Source organism: Antedon mediterranea, chromosome 7, assembly GCF_964355755.1.
Source record: "Antedon mediterranea chromosome 7, ecAntMedi1.1, whole genome shotgun sequence".
Classification (NCBI taxonomy): Eukaryota; Metazoa; Echinodermata; class Crinoidea; order Comatulida; family Antedonidae; genus Antedon; species Antedon mediterranea.
In genome coordinates, this window is record NC_092676.1 from 29953638 (window position 1) to 29981140 (window position 27503).

Consider the following 27503-nt stretch of genomic DNA (forward strand, 5'->3'; position numbering starts at 1 on the left):
GCGTCTTCGTACAACTTGGTAGTCTTGACCGTCGAACGGTATATTGCTGTTATTCATCCGTTATTCTACCGAATGAAGTCATCAAGCGGGAATAAACTAATCATATACACTCTTCCTTTACTTATTCCACATATACCCGGTTTTCTGGCCGGAATTCGTATATTTGACATAATGGAGTATGATAACGGCGTATGCTATCTGAAAGATGAACACCCTATTTTTACAGGCGTTTATCAGCTTATCTTCAATGCACTTTTTCCTATTAGCGTTATGTCCTATTGTTACGGCTGTATTCTGTGGAAGTTAAGCCAACGGTCTATAGTAGGAAGTTCTACTCCTCAACAGCCGGGCGCGCCAGGTTCCAACCTTAATGCGCATGCGCCGTGTTTTAAAACAAACCTGATATTAACACTCATGCAGTCGTCTGTCGTTTTTCTGGTAACAATCACGCCGAATTGTGTCTTTATTTTTGTGTATTGTCTGTGCACGTGTTTCGAGTATAACTCTGTTTTGCATAGAGTAACAGAATTATTAATAGCGTCTAATTTAACCATTAATCCGTTTATATATTGTATAACTTTAAAAGAATTTCAGCGCGGTATTTTGAAAATTAGAAATGCCGTCGTGAATTTGTAGTGTGTGTGTACCCCAAACATGGTTTATTCATCTGAATTGGGTGTTTTGTAGTGGTATTACACTATTTTCTTGTTCATAGGCCTATTTTCATTATTTATTCGTAACAAAACAACTGAAATTGAGGAGACCAGGGTCAACCTAGAACTTAATCACTGTAGCTGAGCCGGTTGACCTATGCAACTGAACAAACCAATTGGAATTATTTAAAAAATGGCCTATAAAAATGATTTTTTTTATAGATATTCAGTCTGTTTGTTAAAAATACATTTCTAAGAACATTGTGTTTATGGATGATTTTAATTAGAATGTTTAATTAAGATTGCAGTTTATGGCAAACAATCATCTTTATCTGATAAGTATTATTATCCGCGCACCCACGGACGAGACTCTGGATTTATTATCTGGATTATTAATAGACTGATGTTCAATAAGCATGGAGGTATAAAATTAGAAAATCTAATTTTATACCTCTATGGTAAAAGGAAGGAAATAAATGATGATGTTCGAAACTGTAGAGATTTGTTTTAATTTTTGTTTCACCCAAATAAATGTAAAATGGCGGGAAAAAGTGCTCAAGAAGTCATATTAGATTTGATCGCATAGTGTTGAGTCAATGGATATTACTACCGTTATAATAAACGCCGGTGTAAGATTTAAATGTGTCCGGTGTTTGAAAGTGTCCACTGGACAATTTTCAGCATTGAATAGTGTAATACCAGCTGTTGAAAATGGCTGCAACCACCCGGGCAGCTTTCATCGATAAAAAAGTAGGGACATCGACATCATATTAACCCCGTAAAAACTAGGGCACTGGAAGGTCACCAACTCCCGTTAGGGTAATTATAATTCCTTAGAATACCAACTTGAATCGCAAAATATCAAGTCGATTGAAATAAATATTACTATTATTATATCTGGAGACATATAGTCTAATCAAATTAAATTGTTTGTTTTTGATTGAGTATATACAACCTGTTGTCAATTTGAAGTAAATCTGATAACTTGAAAAAATATATAGCCTACCGGTACTGTATTATTATTTCTAGGGAATGAATATCACTAAATCATATAGGCATAGGGCCTACCTATTTTCGTTCTCTCGAAATATTATTTCATTGGAATTCGAATTACTAATTCGCGAGAGAACGAAATAATTTCCCTCGAAATTATTTCGTTCTCTCGATCATTCCTTGTCTCGAAGTAGTAATTCATTTTTTATATTGTTCAGTTCTTGAAATCTTATTTTGTTCTCCCTAAATATATTTGTTCCCTCAAAATATTTTTCAGTTCTCAAAATATTATTTTGTAATATTCATAATACTGTTACTAATTTAATAATATTAACTGATAACAAAAGTGCTTTAAACAAGTAAGTTCGTCATTGTTAAAGTGAGTTCTTTTTCATTATATTTTTTTTCACAGATGCCTGATTTTTGGTTTTATTTAATAAAACATTGAATTGGTTAGTCACAATATTTTTTTGTTTCGAGATTTTACATTATTTATTTATTTATCTAAAATACATTTGAAAAATATTGTTGATGCATATTACCAAAAAATATTTATTTTTTTATATTTTATATGGCAAAATAAACACCTTAATTGCGCATCATAATTATTCGTTCACTCAAGGGTATTTCGGTTTTTTGTATTTTTCGAATAATCTCTAAAAAAAAAACGTCCACCTCTCCTAAGGGACCACTTCTCATAAACGACCACCTTTCGCAAATTACCACCTCTATTGAGGTGGTCACTTACGGGAGGTGTAGTCGGTAAAAGAAGTGGTCGTCTACGAGCGGTGGTAGTTTATGAAAGCAGTCCGTTATGAGAGGTGGTTACCCCTTCAGGAGGTTGTCCATTGTGAGAAGCGGTCCTTTAACAGAGGTAGTCCCTTTTAAATATTAAAGGTGGTCGCTAACAAGGGTGGTTGCTTACGATCAGAGTGCTAAGTTTTGAAAGCCGATCACTTACGAGAGGTGGATAGACTGACGGCAAGTAGAGAAATACATTTGCACATGATTTAGACATTTAGGTTTGTAAAATATATAATATTTTATTAGCTGGCGATATTAACTACATTAGCTGTGAGGCAATTTTCGTTACTACATTACCTGTTGAGTTGTACATGAGTATAATGTTGATTTTTATTTGATAAATAAGCTGTTGGTGTTTCTACATCATTAGCTAGTTCTAGGTTTTATTATATGGGTGGATTTGACTTTTCTACACTAGCAGTTTTGAACAGAGCCTACTGTGTTTAAATGGAATGCTACAAGTTGTATTATTTTTTTTTATTTATCGTTTTGTGTACTAAAGTGGCAGCATAATCAGTATTTATTTTTACCAGATGTCCAACAAGGGTAATGTCCCAATTGGTAATTGCCACAATTGTCAGGTCAACCTCAAAACAGCGGCTCTCGGGACGCGATTTTTTTTTCCGTACGAGAGTTCCTCCATCGGTGAGTCGGGTTGGTGAACATCAGTCCAAAATACGCAGAATTTTTTCCAAAATACGTCAAGTTGAGGGCGCTATACTAATCCAAAATACGCGAGTCTTTCCAAAATACGTCAACTTGAGGGCGCTATTCATTTTCCAAAATACGCAAATTGTCCAAAATACGTCAAATTGAGGGCGCTATTCATTTCCAAAATACGCGATTTGTCCAAAATACGTCAATTTGCAATTTGGGACCGCTAGTAATTTTCCAAAATACGTCAACTTGAGGGCGGCAAACTTTTTTCCAAAATACGAGAGCCTTTCCAAATGTATCATATTGAAAGTGTAAGGTAGAATTACAGTTTAATGTATTAAAAAAAAGTTTCTTAGAGTAAAAAACAAACAAGTACATTTTAGTTATAAATGAAAGTATTGGAAGGCAGAATTTTTTGTAAATAAAATGTCATAGAGTAGCCAATTATTATTTTTCAATGTAATCATTTATTACTGAATAAAAACAAATATGTGCCAACATCAGTCAATAGACAGTGCCTATAATATACATTAATAATGTCTGAACGATGTACGATTGCATTGCCAGACGTAGCTAGTTTAAATGAGGCATAAACCGGCTACAAAAGCAGCATGTACGTATAGTATTTAAGCATAGTCATGGGCATGTGTTATATATTTGGTGATCTACAAAATCGATATTTTTCCCGAGCTCGACAGACCAACATCGCTTTCAATTTAATGTACAGTACTTATGGTCAAATAAGTTACCTAATCTGAAATCTAACATAATAGTTATTTCATATAATATATAATAATAATAAAAAGCATATGGTATTGTAATTAAAATAATATCAATAATTGGTTAGAAGAAGTAAAGTAATTATTTAAATCGCGTATTTTGGAAAATGAATAGCGCTCTCAAGTTGACGTATTTTGGAAAATTACAAGCGGTTCCAAATTGACGTATTTTGGACAAATCGCGTATTTTGGAAAATGACTAGCGCCCTCAACTTTACGTATTTTGGACAATTCGCGTATTTTGGAAAATGAATAGCGCCCTCAAGTCGACGTATTTTGGAAAGACTCGCGTATTTTGGATTAGTATAGCGCCCTCAACTTTACGTATTTTGGAAAAAATTCTGCGTATTTTGGACTGAATTTCACCAACCCTATTGCCATCGGTTCGTTTCGGACTCAATCGACTCTCTTCGGTATTCGGTAAAGTCAGCTCACTGATGCGTGACAATATAATACAATTTACATTTACAAACCGCGAGCTAATACTTTCACACAGGCTCTCTAATAGTAAAATGAATCTACACTAATACGAGTTTTGATGACATTAATTAATAAATACTAGGCCTACTTAGTAATTACATTAAGAACCCAATAGCATATTGAAGATATTTAGGTCTACGACCCAATAATAGGTCGTATCAGATATTATTTGTTGAAGTTGAACGACCTTTTGTCACGAACGAAAGGCTCTTTTCTTATCGTTTATGGTATTGTAGCTAGCCCATGGCTAGCCTAGCCAAGCTTGTGTAAGCCTATGCAAGGTATTACTTTTGAATTTAAAATGATTATGTACAGTAGGAATTCCTATGCACAGTGTATGTTTTTTATACCTTTTAAAATAATATTATTAAATTAATATTTATATTGTAAGGTAATGGAAATTTTACGTTAAAGGTGTACGTATTAATTATCCCCAATCTTGAAAAATAAAGATTTCAGACTTTTAATATAGGCAATTTTGGAGTTTTAATTAAGTTATAGGCCTACAACTAATATTATTGTTTATTATGTGTATATGTAATTTGGAAAATCATAAAAAATACATGCAAAGTAAAAAACATTCAATTACGGTACTGACACGACTGCAATAGTACAAATACATTTAATAATACTGCAACACATTTTCCAGGAAGCTTTAATAATTATATGTGATACTATCATCTTGTCATGAAGATCGGTTTCTGTATTCCATATTCTTGATTTTATTTTTTTTATTATGGTTTCTGAAATAAATTTTTAAAAAAAATTGTTCATTTTAATTCAAAATTTCCACCGGCCAAGATATCAATAATTATAAATTAACACAATATTAAACGCTTTATAAGCAAGCATGTGTTTTTCTATACATTACAACTTACAAGAATACAATTACTACTAGGCCTATATGTATACAATTTTTCAAATGTTACACTTAAAAACCTGAAGAAAATTGTAATTTTCTTGATAAAAACATCTGTATTTCTAACCTACTACTTCATTTTATTAAAATAAAAAATAGTACTGTAGATGGAAATGTACTACATTGAAGCACACGCACGTAGGGCTAGTTAGGCTAGCTAGGCCTTGCTTGTGACGACCAACAAAGTGCTGCTGCTGTGTGTGTGTTACTGTTTGTGAATCTGATGGTACATACATTGGTTTGTGGCTGCCTATACAGTATTATATTATTAAAATTCTAGGCCTATTATTATTATTACAATGACGTTCAGTACTACTACTAATATTTATTATTATATATACAGTGAGTATAGTATTAGGCCTAAATTATGTATAAATCTGTCACTCGTGCAAAAAAACTGCTCACGTTTTGTCTTGTCACGCATCAGTGAGCATCGGTGACTTACCGAAGAGTCGATTGAGTCCGAAACGAACCGATGGAGGAACTCTCGTACGGAAAAAAAAATCGCTCTCGGGACCGGGAGAGTTGTATGATTTGTTTTTATTATTTTTTTTTTTAATGCGCCTTGAGCACTCTGTGGTATGTGTGCTATAAAAATCCTGTTATTATTATTTGTTATTCTTACAGTAAAGTGATCTTTAATTGGAAGAGGACCAGTACAATTACTTGTTTTTAATCACATGATTATAAACTATTTATTCCTCTTGTCTGTGCTCGTACAAAATAATAAAACGGTCGCTAATTGGAAGTGTATTAAAGTAAAGTGATCTTTAATTGGAAGAGGACCAGTACAATTACTTGTTTTTTATCACATGATTATAAACTATTTATTCCTCTTGTCTGTACTCATACAAAATAATAAAACGGTCGCTAAATGGAAGTGTTTAAATTGAAGTGATCTTTAATTGGAAGAGGACCAGTACAATTACTTGTTTTTTATCACATGATTATAAACTATTTATTCCTCTTGTCTGTACTCATACAAAATAATAAAACGGTCGCTAAATGGAAGTGTTTAAATTGAAGTGATCTTTAATTGGAAGAGGACCAGTACAATTACTTGTTTTTTATCACATGATTATAAACTATTTCTTCTTCTTGTCTTTATTCATACAAAATAATATAACGGTCGCTAATTAGAGGTGTCTTAAAGTAAAGTGACCTTTAATTGGAAGCGGACCAGTACATTTACTTAATTTTGTCACATAATTAAACTATTAATTATTCTTGCCTTTACTCATACCAATTGATAAAAATGGTCACTAATTAGAGGTGTCTTAAAGTAAAGTGATCTTTAATTGGAAGCGGACCAGTCAGTACAGTTACTTAATTTTGTCACATAATTAAAACTATTAATTATTATTGTCTTTACTCATACCAATTAATAAAATGGTCGCTAATTGGAGGTGTTTTAAGTAAAGTGGTCCTTTATTGAAAGAGGGCCAGTACAATTACTTGTTTTTGTCACATAATTAATAACTATATATTCTTCTTGCTTTATTAATACTAAATAATATAATGGTCGCTAATTGGAGGTTTCTTTAAGTAAAGTGATCTATAACTGGAAGAGGACTAGTACAGTTACTTAATTTTGTCACTATCATAATTAAAACTATGTATTCTTCTTGTATTTACTTCTACCAATTAATAAAAATGGTCGCTAATTAGAGGTGTCTTAAAGTAAAGTGACCTTTAATTGGAAGCGGACCAGTACATTTACTTAATTTTGTCACATAATTAAACTATTAATTAATCTTGCCTTTACTCATACCAATTAATAAAAATGGTCATTAATTTGAGGTGTCTTAAAGTAAAGTGATCTTTAATTGGAAGCGGACCAGTCAGTACAGTTACTTAATTTTGTCACATAATTAAAACTATTAATTATTATTGTCTTTACTCATACCAATTAATAAAATGGTCGCTAATTGGAGGTGTTTTAAGTAAAGTGGTCCTTTATTGAAAGAGGTCCAGTACAATTACTTGTTTTTTGTCACATAATTAAAAACTATATATTCTTCTTGCTTTATTAATACTAAATAATATAATGGTCGCTAATTGGAGGTGTTTTAGGTAAAGTGATTTTTAATTGGAAGAGGAACACTTCATTTACTTGTTTTTGTCACATACTTAACAATTATTTATTCTTCTTGTCTTTTCACATACCATATAATATAATGGTCCCTAATTGGAGGTGTTTAGGCAAAGCGATCTTTAATTAGAAAAAAAAAATTGTTTGGCATCATTAAGTATTATTGGTTATTAAAAGAAGACAAGACAAGTGCAGGCGTGATAAAAACAACCACCTATCATAAAACGTATGATACAGTATTTAATAGTGGACGCATTTCAATCCATGGGTCATACATTATTAAACGGGCCGGACAGCATTAAATTGTTGAAAAACGCCCACGAACCCGTTGAAACATGCAACTGGACACTATCCAATGCTGAAAAGTGTCCACCCGGACACTTTTGAATGCTGGACACAATTCAATCTTACACCGGCCGCGCTTTGAATTATCCCCCCCCCCCCCCCACGCCCCGTAAACATCTTTTGGAATAAACGCCCCGCCACATGCATTGAATAACATATTTCTATGTGTAGTATTTCATTGAAGTTCATTGATCTCACTGATTGGGAAATGTTACTGTATTTTATCACTTCTTGATATAAATTCTTTTTTATTTGTTCATATCTAAGTATGAATATATTTTTTTCTACACCTTCCTCGAATAAACGCCGCCCCCCCCCCCCCCTTCTTCTTAAAAACACTCCAAAACAACAGGTTAAATTGTTAAATTGTAAATTAACTCTTTCCTAGGAACAATAACGCCCAGTAAACAATTAATAAAGCTGTTTTATATGAGGGCGCAAGACTAATAATTTTCAGGACTTGCAGTTACGTAACTTCTATTTTTAGAAAGTTACAAATCAAAACAAACTAGCCTACTAGGCCTAAACCCGGACGGCCAGACCAGGAAGGACATTAGGCTTGGCCTACTTGCCCGTTAGTTGCTACAAAAATATTATATTTTTAAGATTAACGGAAACATGCAGTAGCTAGGCCTAGTACCAATTAAGGTTAAAGGCTAGGCTAGCCTACCTAGCTAGGCTAGTCTTATTAGTTAGAGGAATATAACAATACTCTTCTTCTCTAGCTAATAGGTAGGCCTAACCGGCGCTAGCTAATTCCAATTCGCACCTAGAGTAGTAGTGGGTGTAGTAGGCCTAGGATAGTAGAGACTGATATGAGCTAGTCTCGCCCAGCAGGAATGAAGTGGAGATAGGATAATAGGGTAGAATTCTTCTAGTTCTAATCTACTATAGAACAAGGCTTACCTACCATAGATATAATATTTTTTTAGAAAATTGATGGGGGTAACGGTATGCGGTCAAATGCGGAAAGTTTCCCATTCGACTGGCGATAATCAAATCTCCAAAACTTCCCTTATAAACTTAGACCTTGCAAATATAACTTTCGAGCCCTGGCGAAACCAATTGACTGTCCTTCGTCGAGTGCAGACGTGTTTGAGCGGAGCTCTCACACGTATACGTTTTTAGATACAGTACTCGCTTACCTGTGATAGCATGTTGCAAGGATAAGCTACTAGCTGCATGAGACCTGTATACCTACCTGGATAGTGAACGTATCGGTTGCATTAAATATAGGTACACTTTTGTTATTTATTCTAACTAAACATCTACAATGGCCAACGTGGAAAACAAAGAGCCAAATATTTCTAATTTAAATATTAGCGCCGCTGAACCGAACACCTGGCTGTCGACTCTCATCAAGTCAATCATGGGCTGCAAAACCATTGCTGATATTAAATCTACATTATGCGACGCAGTCACCAAGATTGTCTCCTTGGAAAAAGACATTACCATCCTCAATCTTGAAATCACCGGTTTACAAAAAGAACTGAGGAATTTGCACGCCGATATGCAGGAAAATTCTGATTTCATGGATGTTAAGCTGAAGGATATTGCCGAGGATACGCAGCAATCCACTACGGAATGCATAGAAGAGATACGCGACAAAATCGACAACCTAGAAGGACGTCAACGCCGTAACAATCTGAGGTTTACTGGCATGCCCGAACAAGCGGAGGATAGTGAAGGTACTGTTAATTTCCTTTCCTCATTTATTTCCAATACCACCGGCATCAAAATCGCTAATGATGATATACAACGAGCCCATCGAGTTGGACCACGTAATACCACCAGGGATAAACCGAGACCACTTGTTGCATACTTTCTCAGATATTCCACTAAAGAAAGAGTACGCAAGGCAGCTCCAAAAGTGAGACCTAAATTTAAAGATAATAACATCTACGTAAATAATGATTTTACCAGCAGAGTGATAAGTAGAAGAAAGGCATTATACTCATCGATGAAATACCTGCATTCCAACAAAGTAAAGGCCTGGCTCCACCTTGACAAATTGCGTTACATAGATGCAAATGGTTATGTTCGCACATTCATCGACATGGATCATCTTGCCAAATACTACCCGTACCTCAAGGAAGCACATGCCCCCGTAGCTACTGAGTAATTCTAGTCGTCGCAATAATTTAACTTTACTTTGACTCTACTTACCGTCAACCGAAATATTACCTATAATATATTTTTATTTCAAGAATTGTTTATTTTGCTTCTCATTAATTATGTATTAATGTATACAGTCTCATGCATGCTTATTGCTGTATTTCTTTTTTAGATAACGCTATACGCAGCTATTGTTAATGAATGTTAATTATCTTCACTTACTTCCTTTTTATGACTTTAATGTGAACTCTGAACTTACTAACAACAATGATATTTCTAACATAACCTTTAATCCAGTTAATTACAATGAAAATGACAAATATGATGAATCTTTTGATCAACTAATTAATAACCTCAATTCACAGTCAGTTACCCTAGATGAATGCAGCTTTTATGATTATTCACAATTTAATTCTAAGTTTAATACATCCTTTAATACTAAACTATCTCTCCTGCATCTTAATATTAGAAGTATTACGCATAAAGTTAATGATCTCGAATGCCTTTTGAATTCAATTAATAACAAATTTTCCATAATCGGTATCAGTGAAACATGGCTTAATGAAAACTCCCCTATTCCTTTCATTAATAACTACTCCTTCTTTGCAAGCAATAGAAGCAATAATCAAATTGGCGGAGGAGTTGCATTTTTTATACGTAATGATATTAGCATTACAATTCGAAATGACTTAAAATTACCAGACGACCTTTCCGAATCACTTTTTGTTGAGATTGAAAATTCAAAGACAAAAAATGATATTATAGGCATTATTTACAGAGCCCCCTGTGGAGGGCTAGATTCTTTTACTAAATCCGTCGATAATGTATTAACCCAAATTAACAATGAAAACAAAAATTGTCATCTCATGGGAGACTTCAATATTGATTTATTAAAATTCCATAACCATAAATTAACAAACACCTACCTAAATACCTTAATTTCCCATTCTTTTTTTCCAACTATTTCAAAACCAACTAGGATTACCTCAACTTCGGCCACCTTGATTGATCATTTTTATTCCAAACAATCTAACTATAAAATAGTTGCTGGTGTTTTACTTAATGATATCTCCGACCACCTTCCTATATTTCAGTTCATTGATCAAGAAATTAATGATCAAAACCTTGATGATAATAGCGCCAACTATTCATTTCGTATAAACGACCTAAATGCCTTATCGATTGATTTAGAAGGTGAAGACTGGTCTATGATATTTGATTGTGACCCAAGATTGAGTTTTGATATATTTATTGAAAAATTTACAAATATCCACTCCAGACACTTGGTTAAAAGTAGTATAAAATCAAATAAAACGTTTAAACAACCATGGATGTCATCTGCTCTCTTAAAATGTAGTTCTCGGAAACATAAACTTTATAACAAATATATGCACACACGTAGTAATAATGACAAATTAAACTATACAAAATATAATAATATTTTCACTAATCTTTGTCGCACTGCTAAAAAGAATTATTATACTTCCCAGTTTGATAGATATAAAGGTAATCTGAAGAACACATGGCTTGTAATAAATTCTGTTTTAAATAAAGGTAATAATAATAACAAGCACCCGAATCTAATTAAAGACGGTGATAATATTTACAAAACTCAAAAAGAGATATGTGAATCGTTTAACAACTATTTTTCTACAATTGGTCCTAATCTTATTAATAGTATGCCAACTAATATAACTGATCCATTATCTTATCTTCATTCTGCGTTTGCCAACTCATTTTATATTAGCCCAGTTTCAATTGATGATGTTAACCTAACTATATACAATCTAAATTCTAATAAAGGGTCTGGATCTGACGGTATTACTGCTCGTGTCTTAAAATCTGTATCTCCCTTAATCATCCACCAACTTACCCATTGTATAAATTCATCTTTTTTATCTGGCACTTTTCCAACACACTTAAAACTAGCTAAAGTTGTGCCCATTTTCAAGAAAGGTGAACGAAGTCAATTATCTAATTACCGGCCAATATCACTACTTTCAGTGTTTTCCAAAATTATTGAAAAACTCATGTATTCTAAACTTTCTGATTATCTCACAAAATTTGATATACTTAATAAACGCCAATATGGTTTTCGAAAAAATCACTCTACATCCCATGCCGTTTTAGATCTTATTAATAATATTACAAATTCATTTGAATCAAAAGAAAATTTATTAAGTTTATTTATTGATCTTTCAAAGGCCTTCGATGTTATTAATCACGATAATTTAATTAAAAAACTTGAGTGCTATGGAATTAGAGGTATTTCATTGAATTGGTTTAATAGTTATTTGAAAGATAGAAAACAATATGTTGCATTAGGATCTTGTACATCGTCGACGATGGATATTACTTGCGGAGTGCCACAGGGATCTGTGCTTGGGCCATTGCTCTTCCTTATTTATGTTAATGATCTGGCTAATGTCAGTAACAAATTGCAAGTAATATCCTTCGCCGACGACACCACCTTATTTTACTCTAATTCCAATATTGATTTATTATTTACTACATTCAATGATGAATTAACAAAATTTTGTGACTGGTTTATTTCAAACAAATTACTTATTAATACTCTTAAAACAAATTATTTAATTTTTCACAATTCTCAACGTAAACTAAAAGTTGATGACCTAAATATACTTCTTGGCGGAATTCAAATTGAACGCAAAACTGAAACACTTTTTTTAGGTGTATATATTCATGAAAACCTCAAATGGACCAGTCATCAAAATTACGTTTCGAAAAAAATATCAAGATCTATTAGTATTATTAACAGACTTAAGCACTTCTTCCCTCTAATATTTTAATTTCTCTTTATAACACACTTGTACTTCCTTATTTCCAGTATTGTAACATTATTTGGGCTGCAGATTACTCTTCTAATATTGATAGATTAACTAAATTACAAAAACGTGCAGCTAGAATTATTACTTTTTCACCATATAGAACCTCATCTGAACCCCTTTTTAAACGTCTTGGTATATTAAAATTAACGGATATCCACAATGTTCAAGTTGCCAGTTTTATGTTTAATTATTTTAAAAACCAACTTCCTATTTCTATGATTGATATGCTCTGTAAACGTACCAAATTTCACAATTACAAATTAAGAACTTCTCATTTAAACATTCCTTTTGCTAGACTTACAAAAACTAAATTTTTTATAACTATATCAGGTCCTAATTTGTGGAATCATATCCCACCAAATATCAAAACGTCAATATCATTATTTACTTTCCGAAAAAAGTTAAAGAATCATTATATATCTAAATATTATACTGCTTAGTTAATATGCTTATTATCATTATTTATACTCATATACTATTTATGTCTTACACAAAATATTAGTTGTTGTTTATTATTGCAATCTTTAATCTATACTATGTATAATGACTGTATATATAGTATATACTATATATATACTGGAATAATAATTTATGTATACATATTTTTTTTTCATTTACCAATATCGGTAGTTATTTCATTTATAATTATCATGAAACTATTGAAATATAATTTAAATAATTTTTATAAAGAAGATGTTAGTTATGTTATTATACTGTAATTTTTTATCCTAAATTATATAATTATATATTCTAGGTTATTTTTATTTTTTTAGTAATGTGTTTTGTTATGGGTCCCTACGAGACAAGTTTTTAACTTCTAGAAGGGATCCATGATAATAATGACTACCAATTACTGCTTTATCTATGTTCACTTTAATATCTTTTTTCTATTTTGTATATATTCATTCATTATTATCTAAATAAATATTATCTGAATTATCTGAAAACTTTTGTTTGTGTTTTGTTACTTTTCAGATCGATGACTTACCACGTCTGACATAAAAATGTCTAATATTTTTAAAGGATACCAATTTGTACTAGATCTTGACCCAAATTTCAATTTTAAACAAAAGAAAGAATTTCAGAAGAAAATAACTAACAATGGAGGAACAATTAATGCTGCTCTCACAAATGAGGTAAATAAGGGGTTCAAAGAGGTTGCAGATGATTTATGTATTTTCATGGGGGGTTTTCAAGGAGTTGTCATGGAGGTTTCCAGGAGTTTTCATGGGGGTTTTCCAGTAGTTTTCATGGGTTTTTCCAGGAGTTGTCATGGGGGTTTCCAGGAGTTTTTATGGGGGTTTTCCAGGAGTTTTCATGGGGGTTTTCCAGGGATGTTTTCAAATCTTGGGATTCAAAGAGGTTCGAGATTCATGCATTTTCTATCTATTCATTTATTTGTTTAAATTTAATTTCAATAAATGCAAATTAAAAATAATTTGGCTTTATTTTTGCTACACACAGAAATACATGCAAGATCTGTGCTACACAGACAGAGCAACATAACCCTGGAAAATAAAAATAAATAATGATAATAAATAAATAAAATAAAATATAAAAGATAGAAATGGTTGTTATGGGATGAAAATAAACAAGAAGTAGAAAAGACCACAAAAATGAATTTATTTATAAAATACAGTGATTACAAAAAGTGTAGTAATTCTTTTGTTGGAAATGTAGAATTCTCAGCAGAAACAGTGTTTAAATTGTCACAATTTGTGTATGTATTATAATAGCATTGCAATAATTGTCATCACTTCATCGGAAATGTTTTTCTTAGACAAACTTTTTAATTGTAAGCAACACAAGAAAAACCAAACTATCATACAAAGGTCGAACCGCACAGAAGAACAGCACTCCTATAGTTTCTACAGATTTTGTTAAAAGATGTTTGAAAGAAAAACGTGTTGTAGATACCAGAGTGTTTATGACTTTAGGCTCAGAATTTGAAGAAGGCAAAATAAAAGGTAATTTCAATACAGATAATATTGTATTTATTCTTAATTCAAGCAACTGTAAATTTGTCAAATTAGCAAAAGAATTTTATAATCCAGCGCTTTTAATAATAGATTTGATTTTTAAAATTATAACCCCTGATGTCTCTATAAAGTAAGTTAAATATTTACATTTTTGAAAACAGGAAAATTATCCTCCAGAAAACTGAGCAGTGTAAAGGAACCAAAGTTTAATTTCCAGGAAATCAGGTATGTAACCATGCTATACAAATTACTAGTTGTATTAATGATCTAGATTATGAAATCTGGATACAAATATTTAGATATCTCTAAGATACGTAATAAACAGTTGCAAAAAGACAATTGTACTTTTAAAATTAAATGTTACTGTACTTCTGTTTAAATATATCATTATAATTTTTCTTTTTAGAGTGTGGAAATGGGGTGACAATAAGGCACCAGAATTTGATGAGGACAATTATGAAGTTGCAAAAAGTTATCTTCTGGTAAATAGTTATTTCTGTTAATTGATCTAAAACTCTGTCTACACTATCAAACTAATTTGACAAAAAATGATGTACTCAAATATGGTAGTGATATGACATCATCATGTCCATTATGGTCACATTACATAAAGTTTGATAGTGTAGACAGAATCCTGATTCTTTTTACACTAACCATTTCATTGACACTAGAATTTTAAGTAGAGGAAGTTAATGTTATTATTGGTTGTTTTTAAAGCAATCGAACCCATTTGAAGCTCTATTTTACCAGCTTGAACTTCATGTCATAGCAAAAGCCAGAAGGTCAAAGGGCAAGCATTTTAACTTCCGTGTTTTCTGTCACTATGGAAACGGAGATCAACTCAAGGTAAATTCATATAAACTTATATAATACTTAATTAATAATTTTAGTTTGTAAATTGTCAATTTAAACCACATAGCTTGTCCCACGTAGAATATGTATCTATCCTGAGCGATAACCACATAGCTTGTCCCACGTAGAATATGTATCTATCCTGAGCAATAACCACATAGCTTTTCCCACGTAGAATATGTATCTATCCTGAGCAATAACCACATAGCTTGTCCCACGTAGAATATGTATCTATCCTGAGCAATAACCACATAGCTTGTCCCACGTAGAATATGTATCTATCCTGAGCGATAACCACATAGCTTGTCCCACGTAGAATATGTATCTATCCTGAGCAAAAACCACATAGCTTGTCCCACGTAGAATATGTATCTATCCTGAGCAATAACCACATAGCTTGTCCCACGTAGAATATGTATCTATCCTGAGCAATAACCACATAGCTTGTCCCACATAGAATATGTATCTATCCTGAGCGATAACCACATAGCTTGTCCCACGTAGAATATGTATCTATCCTGAGTGAAAACCACCCATCCGCTTCGTGTTGTGTGTAAATGGTCATAAGGAATAACATAGATTCTAATTTTTATTACCGTTACCGCTTGTCTGTGTAAATTGGCCTTTAGTCTTTCTTTCTTTTTATCTATAGACATTAAGCCTGTATCGATCAGACTGTTTAAAGCACTTGTGCTTATTTTGTATCCCATTCCGTTATCATGCTTATTGTATTTGTATATGTTTTATTTTGATCTTCGAATAAAAAATGTCGATGAATGAAAATGAAAACTTTTTTACAAATTATTTTTGTAAAGGATGCAAGCAGTGGTACAAAAGAATGTCGTTATTTGCAATGTAGTTCCGATGCTCTTGAAGTTTACAAATACTTATTCAACTTGTATCGTGATGCACCGCACAATTACATCAAATCTGACCAGTTCATCTCAAGATGGATTGGATCTGATAAACAGAGAAAGGTAAATACTGCTTATAATACATTTATACTTCATAGAAATTGATTTGATAACTTTATTTGCCCTTCTAGTTGTAGTATCAAGACACTTATTACTAGCTCTTCTGATAGAGGGCTGTATAACATATACTGTACCTCAGACATTACTGTACACTGAATTTTATTTAATATTTCTTAATAAATATTAATACATTTGATTTTCATTATCCAGATGGCATTATGTGCTCTCACACATTGTGCCAGTGCTAGACCACATACAGCAATTGTTATTCTCTCATTTAGATATCAATGGAGTCTAGTTTAGAGTCAGGTGCTGTATCAAAGCAAGTGATAGAGTTGATAGAACACATCTGGCAAGAGGCTTATGAACAGCTGAATGCCCTCATCTCTCTACCAGATTCAAATATCAACAAAACAAAAGTAAATATTAGTTCTATGTTTGAGTGGAGTTGTGGCTTGGTGATTTAGATGCTTGGCTACCAATCCAAGGATCATGGGTTGAAGTCCAGTCATGTCAGAATTTCTTCTAATGACAAATTACAACTCCACTCTCCCAAAGACTTGTTTATGTAGAGCATCTTGTTTATATGTTTGTATTGTGAACAAGATTGCCACCTTTAAAAAGGATAGTGAATAACTTCGCTTATGGTTATCCTTGGAAATATATAAACAAAACAAAAACAATTTCAAAATGAACCAGCATGGAGCACCATCTAATGATCTATGCAAAGCATCAACATTTTGACTCTCTTTTAGGTAGACAAAGCTGAAGCAGTACTACTGCAAATTAGACACATTCTTGACACAAACACCAGTGTAATGGAACTCAAACAACTTAGTGAGCAATTCTTCAGTTTAATTCATCTTGATAAAGATCGCATCGGTACAATTCAAGACAAAGCAACACTTGCCAAAGTACATGACATTTGTCAAGTGAGTTTTTATTTTCTTGAAATCAAATAAAAATGAGAATTGGTTTTATGTCATTTTACCTACTAATTTGCTAACTTTGTTTATAAATTGTTAACGTTGAGAGCAGCTAACTCTATTCCTTCTTTTTACTTTTTTTTTATGAAGTTTCTTTTTTTTTTAAGCCAAAAAAGTATTGTTACATACCACTACATACCACCACTACTACTACTACCACTACAGTTTCAACAATTTTGGCTTAGAAAAAAAGAAACTTCATCAAAAGTAATCATACAAAGCCAAATGAAATTATTTGAACATTTCTATTCCTTCTCCTGTCAAGATTGTGCTTGATATAACATGCTGAATAAATATTATTATATAATAATAGCATCCTGAATTTATAAAGCGCTTCATGTTGTGAAACTGTACATACAAACCGAGAGAGAAAAAAGAAGCGAAACCCAAACCGAAATATAATGAGTTGGTTGACATACAGGTCACAAGCTACCAAGTAGTATTTGCAGGCTTTTTCCTGGGTTGACACAAAGCTCTAAAAACTTAAAAACATTCAGTTAGATGAACACTTAAAACTGACATTATTCAAGCTAATGACTATCACAGCTTGAGAAAATCTTAAAATTCTATCATTTGTTGTCATTTTAATATAATTATAGTTAATTAAAGAAGGTGGTTGACATAGTAACAAGCTACCTACTACCTATAGTATTTGTCTTGGGTTGACACTAAGCTCTAAAAAACGTAAAAACGTTTCGTTATGTTAACATTTAGAGCCTACTTTGCTCCAGCCAATTACTTTTCCAGCTTGAGAAAATCTTAAATTTTGTTGTGATTTATTATAATTATAGCTAATCAAAGACATAGAATGTTTAAGTGAAGCGACTAATTTCTCACCACGTAACACGATGCAGGCAAAGGTCCGTGCTCTACACTGTCACGTTGAACACTTGCCAAGCTCGTCACCAGAATACAAGACCATTTCTGATTTAGTAAGATCCAGCACTGAAAGGTAAACTATTTGATTTCACATTCTATTGTAAGTAATACTTACTTAGTCCAGTTCCTCTCTCTCGATACCAGTATCCGTCTCTAGTACAAGTATATAATACTTTACTTATTTAGTCAGGGACATACACAAATATGTATGACCAGATTCCTTCATAATTTCCTATCTGTGGGCCATTGTGACAGTCGGTTCATCTCTCTGCATACCAGTACCAGCTCTAGTAGAGCTAGTATTACTCTAGTACATCAATGTAAGTAAGTAACCTACAGTCGGTTCATCTCTCTGCATACCAGTACCAGCTCTAGTAGAGCTAGTATTACTCTAGTACATCAATGTAAGTAAGTATTATAGCTCATAAATAAATGTAACTCCTTTGATTTTTTTAGTGGTAGAAACAAGTTTGACATAAAGAATATCTTTGCTGTTAATCGAGCAATTGAAGCGACAAACTTTACACATCATCTGGGAAATAAAAGGCTTTTGTTTCATGCATCCCGGCCAGCAAACTTTGTTGGCATACTCACAAGGTCAGTTTCCATTTGCATTATTATTCACTGATCATATCTGGGGCCTCTGTGAGACACCAGTCTTTGACTGAAAAGTAACCAAGTTTAAATAAATACTAAATGAATAAATGATGTAAAGGCATGTCTCCTTATGCAAGTTGTAACTCTTGTTGCCTCATCCTTCGAATGGGATATGAAGGTATACTAAGATAGGACATAGTATGCATTGCACTTTCACTGCTGTAGGTCTTTACCAAATGTCATCATTTAAAGATGAATAATAATAATAATATATTTTTTGTGTTGTTTGCAGAGGTCTTCTTCTACCTAAGATTGTAGTGGATGATTTTGGTGGACAGCTGACCGATCCTGGAAACCTAGGAAGTGGAATTTATTTTACAGACAGTGCCAGGTACTGTAGGAAATGTATACAGATTGTTAAATTGTACTTTTTTGATTGACTTTTTGTTCTTCATATTGGCAATTCAGACTTACAGATATTAATTACATTTATTTCTTCTAGTACAAGTGGAAAGTATTCATCTCGAAGTAAAGTTAAAGGATCTCGCTTCATGCTCGTAAATGAAGTTGCTCTTGGGAAGTGTCTGGATATGAAGTCTAAAAATTACACACTCTCAGCAGCTCCAGAGGGTTATGACAGTGTCCATGGTGTAAAGAAGACGCATGGAATGAGAACCCAATTTGTGGTAATAAAATCAAAATCATTGTTATGCTAATTGTCTGATTGTTGATTTTGTCTTTGTTACAAGAAGAATGAAATACAGATTTAAAAAAAATACAATTTAACTATTTTGTGAATTGTTGTTTTTTGCAGGATGATGAATTTGTTGTGTATAATAAGAATCAACAACGTATTCGCTATCTGGTTGAATTTAAACTTCCTAACGATGCAATCAAAGACATTATACAAATGTCACTGCAAGAAATACGACCCAGTCAAGATTCAAGTCATTCACGCCCTGTAGATATTAGTAAGTACCGTGTCTTGTCATGCAAGTCCTGTGTTAGTACGTATCTAAGTGTCTATTATATCTTTAAATAAAGCAGTAGTAGTCACTACTCTTTGGTCCTACAAATTTAAATGTGTTTATTCTGCTGTAACAGAAGTTATTATAATATTATTTTTTGACATATCAAGCAAAAAATTACCAGGAGTAATCAATAAGCATAGACCTGAACAGATTTCATCGCTCTTCCTCCAACATTGTTGCGATACATTACAAAAATACTTGATTACAAATCTGTATACAATACAAAATTTAATAATAATAATAATAATATGCTACAGAAAAAAAAGTGTGTGCCTAAAAAAGGTCTCGGACAAATGAGACAGAAAACAAATGTAAAAAAATTATTACTTCAATAACAAGTTTAGAGCTTATTTATAAAAGTATTTTCATTGATATATTAAAACATTTCAGATCTCAATACCATTGAGTCACTCAAGAATCCTATGGATAATCTACAAGCAGGTTTACAGTCAAAGAGTAATAATTCAGTTCCACTCACAGCAGTCCACATCAGAGCACAGCTAATAGATCTTACAGCACAGGTCAGAGTTCAACTCATTTATGCATCATTTTGACTTTTTGCAGATCAATCACTTTGTTTGGCCCTTTCCTTTTTTTGTGTGTATCTTTTAGCATAAAATAACCATTGAATTACTTCAAGTTGTGGTTGTAACAAAACATCTCAACTTTACTGTCCTTTTAGAAACCCAGAGTGTATTGCAAACCTTATGCAAACCATTAAATAGAATTGGTAAACCAGAGGTTCCACTAATAAGTTTGATATATTATAATATAAAACAAACTCCTATACTAGTATAATGTAAACTTTGTTTGAATAGGTTGTAGTACTACAGGCCTATAGGAATGACAGCAACGTTCCGATTGAAGCCAAGTATGTATTCCCTCTGGATGACATGGCAGCAGTGTGTGGCTTTGAGGCTTTCATTGACGGTAAACACATCATTGGTGAAGTTAAAGATAAAGAGGTTGCTCATCACGAATACAAAGAGGCCATCAGAAAAGGACATGGGGCTTACTTAATGGACGAGGAAACACCTGTAAGTAACACAAGATGTTTATGCATGACATTAAGCAGATTTGAATATCAATTGCAAAGATTGTGACTAACTATGTCACTCAAACTTCAAATTCACTTTTAAATTTAAACTTAATTACCGAAATTCAAATAAGAATAGTTATTGTATCATTCCAATATTGTAGAAGCTAGATTTTGTACAAACAATTAATTTATTTTAATTTTTTTTCTATCGAAGAGATACTCATTGCATAAATTTTAAATTCACTATAATTCTTTTTTTTACATTTTTTTTTATACATTATAAGGATGTTTTCACAGTGAGTGTAGGTAACTTACCTCCAAATTCAGATGTGTTGATAAAAATCACCTATGTAGCTGAGCTTGGTGTTGAATCTGGCAAAGTTATGTTTAGTCTGCCTGGCAGTGTAGCTCCGTGGAAAAAAGACAGCGCCCTCTCGCAGACTACTCAGGAACAGATGGAAACATTAAAAGTTTCAGGCCAGCCAACAGGGTAAATACTAAGCATGTTTATTGAGGATGTATAAGCCAATAGTATCAGAAGGAATCTTAAGATTCTATTTGACTTCATATACTCGGTTTTTACCTATACATTGGGACTATAGAAATTTAAAACAGTTCATTGTATAAAAATATTATCTATAGGAACAAAATATAGTGAATACTTGTTTACTGTTTTTTTATTTCAGAAGAACTTCAATCCAGATTTCCATATTGATGCCATATGACATTTGTTTGATTGAGTCTCCAACTCATCCAATCAGATTTAAGGTAACACATTTACAAACACGACGTCTAACCAGTGTTCTGTTAATGCTATCCAATAATGGTGATGTTGAGAATTTTACACAAATATGATCTTTATTTTAGAAATCATCAACAAATGCAACGGTTGAATTAAGAAAGAATACACGATTGGAAGGGAGTGGATTTCAGCTGTTGATTCAACTTGCTGAAATACATGTACCAAGAATGTGGATTGAGAGACATCCAGATAAGACTAACTCACAGGTATGGAGTGAATCAAAAGACTGAAAACAAAAGACTTATGTGTATGTGTGACTTCTAGAGTAATGCTGGTGGTATATTGGACACTAATACTGATGTTAAGTGTGTATGTGTGACTTCTAGAGTAATGCTGGTGGTATATTGGACACCAATACTGATGTTAAGGGTTCTTCTTTCATGGTTCTAGTAGTAAAAATGTTCTCAGATAAAAGACTATAATCCACAGATCCAGTGATTATTTGCTCTTATCCTAGAGTTTATCCTTGTGATGCACTCCGGTGTATTCACACTGATGATAGTATACTTAAGCTGCTGAAGTCACCATTCACACTGATGCTAGTATACTTAAGCTGCTGAAGTCACCATTCACACTGATGCTAGTATACTTAAGCTGCTGAAGTCACCATTCACACTGATGCTAGTATACTTAAGCTGCTGAAGTCACCATTCACACTGATGCTAGTATACTTAAGCTGCTGAAGTCACCATTCACACTGATGCTAGTATACTTAAGCTGCTGAAGTCACCATTCACACTGATGCTAGTATACTTAAGCTGCTGAAGTCACCATTCACACTGATGCTAGTATACTTAAGCTGCTGAAGTCACCATTCACACTGATGATAGTATACTTAAGCTGCTGAAGTCACCATTCACACTGATGGTAGTATACTTAAGCTGCTGAAGTCACCATTCACACTGATGATAGTATACTTAAGCTGCTGAAGTCACCATTCACACTTAGGCTGAACAAAAATACCCTTAAAATAAAAAAATCTATTTAGATGAATATAATTTTAAGGGAAAAATTTGAATATTTATTGAGTTAGTGAAATTTATTATATAATTTAAAGAAAATATCTCACTTAAGTGTGATTGGTGAATATGCGGGCACTGACCCTTCAATCAATGTTTTTGATAGGTTCAATTTAATTTAATTTTGGATTATTCGGTCATTGTTTAATACAGAACTATTATGAACATTTGTTCTTTCAATGTTACCATTATTATTTCATTTTCTAGGCATGTATGCTAACGTTTTATCCTGATTTTGAAAGTAAAGAAGATGCATCGCCAGAAATTCTCTTCTTTCTTGATATGTCAAACTCAATGGATGTAAAGAACCAGATGCAAGCTCAAACAATTGTAATGCTGATCCTTAAACATCTTCCTAAACAAGCAACTTTCAACATTATTACGTTTGGAACAAGTAAGTTTTTACTGAAGATAACAGTTAAAATAATTTAATGGTTTAATGGTTTTAAATTTATATAGCGCAAAATACAAATAGTCTCTTTGCGTGCGCTGTTAGCACAAGTTAAAAAATGAAAAAGTTGATAAAAGTAAGCCAGGAAAAAGCCTAATAAATAGTATATTTAACAGTGGGTTTGATCTGATTAACTGACTGACAAATTAAAATGAAATAAGAGAAAAAGGTGGAAAGAGAAAAAAGTAAAGAATGGGTAACAGGATTTAAAAGTTTTTAAAATAGCGTTTAAAGCTCTGTCTACTCTATCAAACTATATGTTTCAAAAAAATGTGATGTGGCTATATATGGACATGATGATGTCATATTACCACCATAAGTAAGCATATCGCTACCATATTTGGGCATTTTATATCCAGTTTATGAATGAAACAGATATTCATACCTGTGTGCAAGTACACATTCCATCACATGTGAGGAAGAATGATGTCATCTTTGGCCGCCAGTTGATGTTAATTTTCAACATTTATGTTCTTTTATCAAGGTTTTAATGAGCTGTTTCCTGTTTGCCAACCTGCCACTACAGCCAACATTAAGTCTGCTAGGTCATTTGTTGCATGTGCTAAAGCCAATATGGGTAATACAGATCTGTGGCGCCCTCTAAACAGCTATTTCTTGCTGAGTGACGAAACTTGTGTTCGAAATATCTTTCTTATTTCTGATGGACACATTAATAATGAGGAATCTACTCTTGCAGCGATTCAACTCAATGCAAATTGTAATAGAGTTTTTACGTTTGGGATTAGGTAGGTAAAACACTTTTATGTTATTTTTATTTCAGTTGCTGTCAACCCTCCCAATAAATGCTGGAAACTTATATACTTATATACTTCTGGTTTTCCAGAAAAGTTGGTATTCCAAAAATGAAAAAAAAAATATATATCTTTGGACCTCAAAAAAAGGGAATTTATTTTGTTAATATTTGATGTAAATTTTATTTTTAGCGCAACAGCCAACAAACATTTGTTAAAATCCATTGCTCGTGTGGGAACAGGAGCTTTTGAGTTTTTTGATACAAGTTTAAAGTCAAGATGGGCAAAAAAGGTTAGATAAACATTTTATATGTTGTTTATTATATCATTATGTTATGTAATTGTCATTTAACTCCAATTAATTATCTTTAAAGGTTAGTTAAACATTTTATATGTTATTTATTATATCATTATGTTATGTAATTGTCATTTAACTCCAATTAATTATCTTTAAAGGTTAGATAAACATTTGATATGTTGTTTATTATATCATTATGTTATGTAATTGTCATTTAACTCCAATTAATTATCTTTAAAGGTTAGATAAACATTTTATATGTTGTTTATTATATCATTATGTTATGTAATTGTCATTTAACTCCAATTAATTATCTTTAAATGCCAAAATTTAGATTAAAAGTCAGTTGTTGAAAGCAATGCAACCAGTGTTAAGCAACGTGAACGTTGAGTGGGAACAGTTAGAAGACAGCGCCCCCAAACCAATCCAAGCACCGAGTCAGATAACATCGTTATTCAGTGGATCACGTCAAGTTGTGTATGGATACGTTCCATGCTGTCGACAGGTAAATGCCTTCAGTTTGGTCGACTTTGAATAAAAAAGTGATACTAGAGATTCCCAAGTTCATTACATCATACATTCACTGGCATGTCAACATAAATGTCCACTTAATCTAAACATTCATATATCTGTCGACGAGAACAGCCGACTACGACCCATGTTGAAGTGGTCTTCGTTTACGTTCACTCAAATCTAAAAACTCCTATTAACAAGGAAAAGTGAAATTCGCTCTTCCCTTATTGATTGTTACTCATAAACTTATTTTATTTTTATTTTATTATTTTAAGGATTGTTTTCTTAATACACTTAAGTACATACTCAAAATTTATAATCTCCACATTTTTGTATGTATTTTTTGTTATTTACTGTTATTGCCATTGTATTTAAGGCAACTTTAAAAGCTGAAATTAATGGTGAGGAGATTTCAACAAAGGTATCCACAAATGAACTTAACATCACAAGGGGTAAGGTAAGTTTATGAATGGAATTTCTTTATTATCACAATTGATTCTTGTTCATTTGAGCGACGTTGGTGAGATTGGCTATGCGTTGCTTTTGTGTAATTTGTTGATATAAAGTTCGCGGTATAACACGAATATTTGATTTCGCCATGCAAACCTTCAAACAATGTAATTATTTCATATCAAGAATCGGGGGAAAATGTTACTTCTTTTTCCTCCTTCTTTTCATTTATTGCAATTTATTAATTATGTGATTCTTTATTGTTTATTGGTTAGACTGAAAAATTGACCAAAACATTTTTTTTTAAATAGGAGAATAAATAAATAAAATTAAATCATTCTAAATTGACTTATGATGGATTTAATATTTTTATGCTTGCGTAGATATTGCACCAACTAACAGCCAGAGCAATTATCCGTGACTGGGAGGACGGAACGTTGGATGTTGACCCGGTAGAGCATGACATTAAGAAAGAAGCTCAGAAATCTTACATCATTGACCTGAGTAAAGAGTATTCTATAGTGACACAGTTTACAAGTTTCATCGCCGTAGAAGAACGAAATAAGGTAAAATTAACAATAATCATAAAATTTTAATGATTTTATATAGTGATAATAAAATGATATGTCTGTCGTTTGTGGGGCATCCCATGGTGGTGAAATTAGGTGGTATCTCTCTCTCATCTAATTGGTGCCGATTTATTAGCACCTTTCGGGGTCCCCCCGATCAAGACGCAGCAGTCTATGAGGTAAATCTTTAGTATTCAACATTTCCATATACCTGTTTGTAGAGACTTGTAGAGAAATTGCATCGCCACCACAGCATTTCTTGTGTTGTCAATGGTTTGTTTGATTTTTGTAATGATTTTACTTTAAAATATTTCCAGTGAAGCAACATGTTGATTTGATTCATTTGGTAAAAGCATAAATGTACTTCTATGTTATATTCATTGTTTGTATTTATTATTTAGACTGATTTTGTGGACGCTATTTTTAAGCCAAGTATCAACGACCTTGTCGCAAAAGAGGATGTAGATACTATTCCTTATGTTTCATGGGAAGACACGCTTAAAATTGAAGATGTTGAATCAGATTTGCAAATACCTCCAGAAAAAACAACTGAAGATAATTTATGTTACTCTGCTATGGAAATGGTAAGTAATAAATAAATGATGTAATCAATACAAATTTCACCTGGCCACTTTCATTCAAATATTACATGGCCACCTTCACTACATTTTATATTATACTATTTCCATTACTAATGTACTTTTTTTGTTCTTTTTTTATTTAAGAAAATTTACAGTTTGGATCCAATGTGAGTCATATTACTATAATATTATTATTATTACCAACTTAATTATTATTATTAAACTTTGATTTAGTCTTTATTCTAACTTCCTATGTCGTATGATTACAGTGGTCGTATTCACATGCTAAGGCAAACACTTTTACCCTTAAAATAATCTCATATCTAAGTGAATGCAATTTAGGGAAATATTTCTTGAGTTAAGTGAAATACTTAATATTTACTGGAAATATCTCAGTGTGTATACGGCCATTTTACTCTAGAACCTATTCGGGGGACACCCCTATAAAAGGGAAATACACACTCCCATGAAATGAACAAGGGGCAATATATATTTTAAAACTAAAGCCAACACCTATTTAGAGAACACTCCTACGCAGGTGAACTTTGTTAGACCCCAATGATGTCCATTTAATACAAACTATTTTGTACTGACAACTTACAGTAGTAGTCAAAATACTGAAATGTTATGTTGTTTACTGCGGCAACGAGGCAGATTTGTTTTCAAAATCCAAGATTATTGACATAACTTCTACCTAAGTCTTGTTTTCATAGCGATTTAGATAAAGTTTATTTTGTTTAGGCGCTATACAAAAAACAATTATTATTATTATTTTGTTGATTTCATAATGTACATGCATAACAAGTTTTTTTTTTTTTTTTTTTCAGGGAATTTGCCTGTAAGTTATTCTTTTACTAACATTAACACAGTGTTGTTATGAGAATCAGTTAATGTACACTTGTGTGGGTATTAATTAGTTGCACCATCCGTCGTTTATGATCAAAACAAGTCTTGTGATTGTTATTAAAAGCTAAAATAATGTAATATTTGTACAATAGAAAGAATAGAATACAATAGACAATATATAATTAAAAAAAATAATACA

General features: G+C 32.3%; 1 protein-coding gene across 3 annotated transcripts; it reads left to right on the plus strand.

Annotated features, from left to right (window-relative positions):
• Positions 1–8233: 8233 nt before the first annotated feature.
• On the plus strand, positions 8234–27490 carry LOC140055062 (protein mono-ADP-ribosyltransferase PARP4-like). 3 transcript variants are annotated; one of them, XM_072100243.1, is made up of 28 exons: positions 8234–8296; positions 13662–13822; positions 14467–14653; positions 14827–14890; positions 15072–15147; positions 15383–15511; positions 16333–16494; positions 16773–16910; positions 17247–17423; positions 18269–18429; positions 18813–18953; positions 19246–19344; positions 19456–19639; positions 19768–19924; positions 20375–20505; positions 20803–21021; positions 21308–21513; positions 21710–21791; positions 21891–22031; positions 23052–23238; positions 23780–24041; positions 24240–24339; positions 24680–24850; positions 25235–25315; positions 25692–25874; positions 26279–26461; positions 26603–26625; positions 27286–27490. In XM_072100243.1, the coding sequence occupies exons 2-28, from the start codon at positions 13691–13693 to the stop codon at positions 27314–27316; spliced, it is 3807 nt and encodes a 1268-aa protein (XP_071956344.1). In that variant the 5' UTR covers positions 8234–8296; positions 13662–13690; the 3' UTR covers positions 27317–27490. The 3 variants fall into 3 exon arrangements, with proteins under 3 accessions (XP_071956344.1, XP_071956345.1, XP_071956346.1); XM_072100244.1 differs by having other exon boundaries at positions 21713–21791; XM_072100245.1 differs by lacking the exons at positions 25235–25315; positions 25692–25874; positions 26279–26461; positions 26603–26625; positions 27286–27490 and having other exon boundaries at positions 24240–24338; positions 24678–24754.
• Positions 27491–27503: the final 13 nt, after the last annotated feature.

Bases quoted from the DNA above. Each gene is read 5' to 3' on its own strand.
- LOC140055062 (XM_072100243.1), top strand. From the start codon at position 13,691: ATGTCTAATATTTTTAAAGGATACCAATTTGTACTAGATCTTGACCCA. The intron at 15,512-16,332 runs GTAAATTCATAT...ATTTTTGTAAAG, and splicing joins GAAACGGAGATCAACTCAAG to GATGCAAGCAGTGGTACAAA. The intron at 24,340-24,679 runs GTTAGATAAACA...GCCAAAATTTAG, and splicing joins AGTCAAGATGGGCAAAAAAG to ATTAAAAGTCAGTTGTTGAA.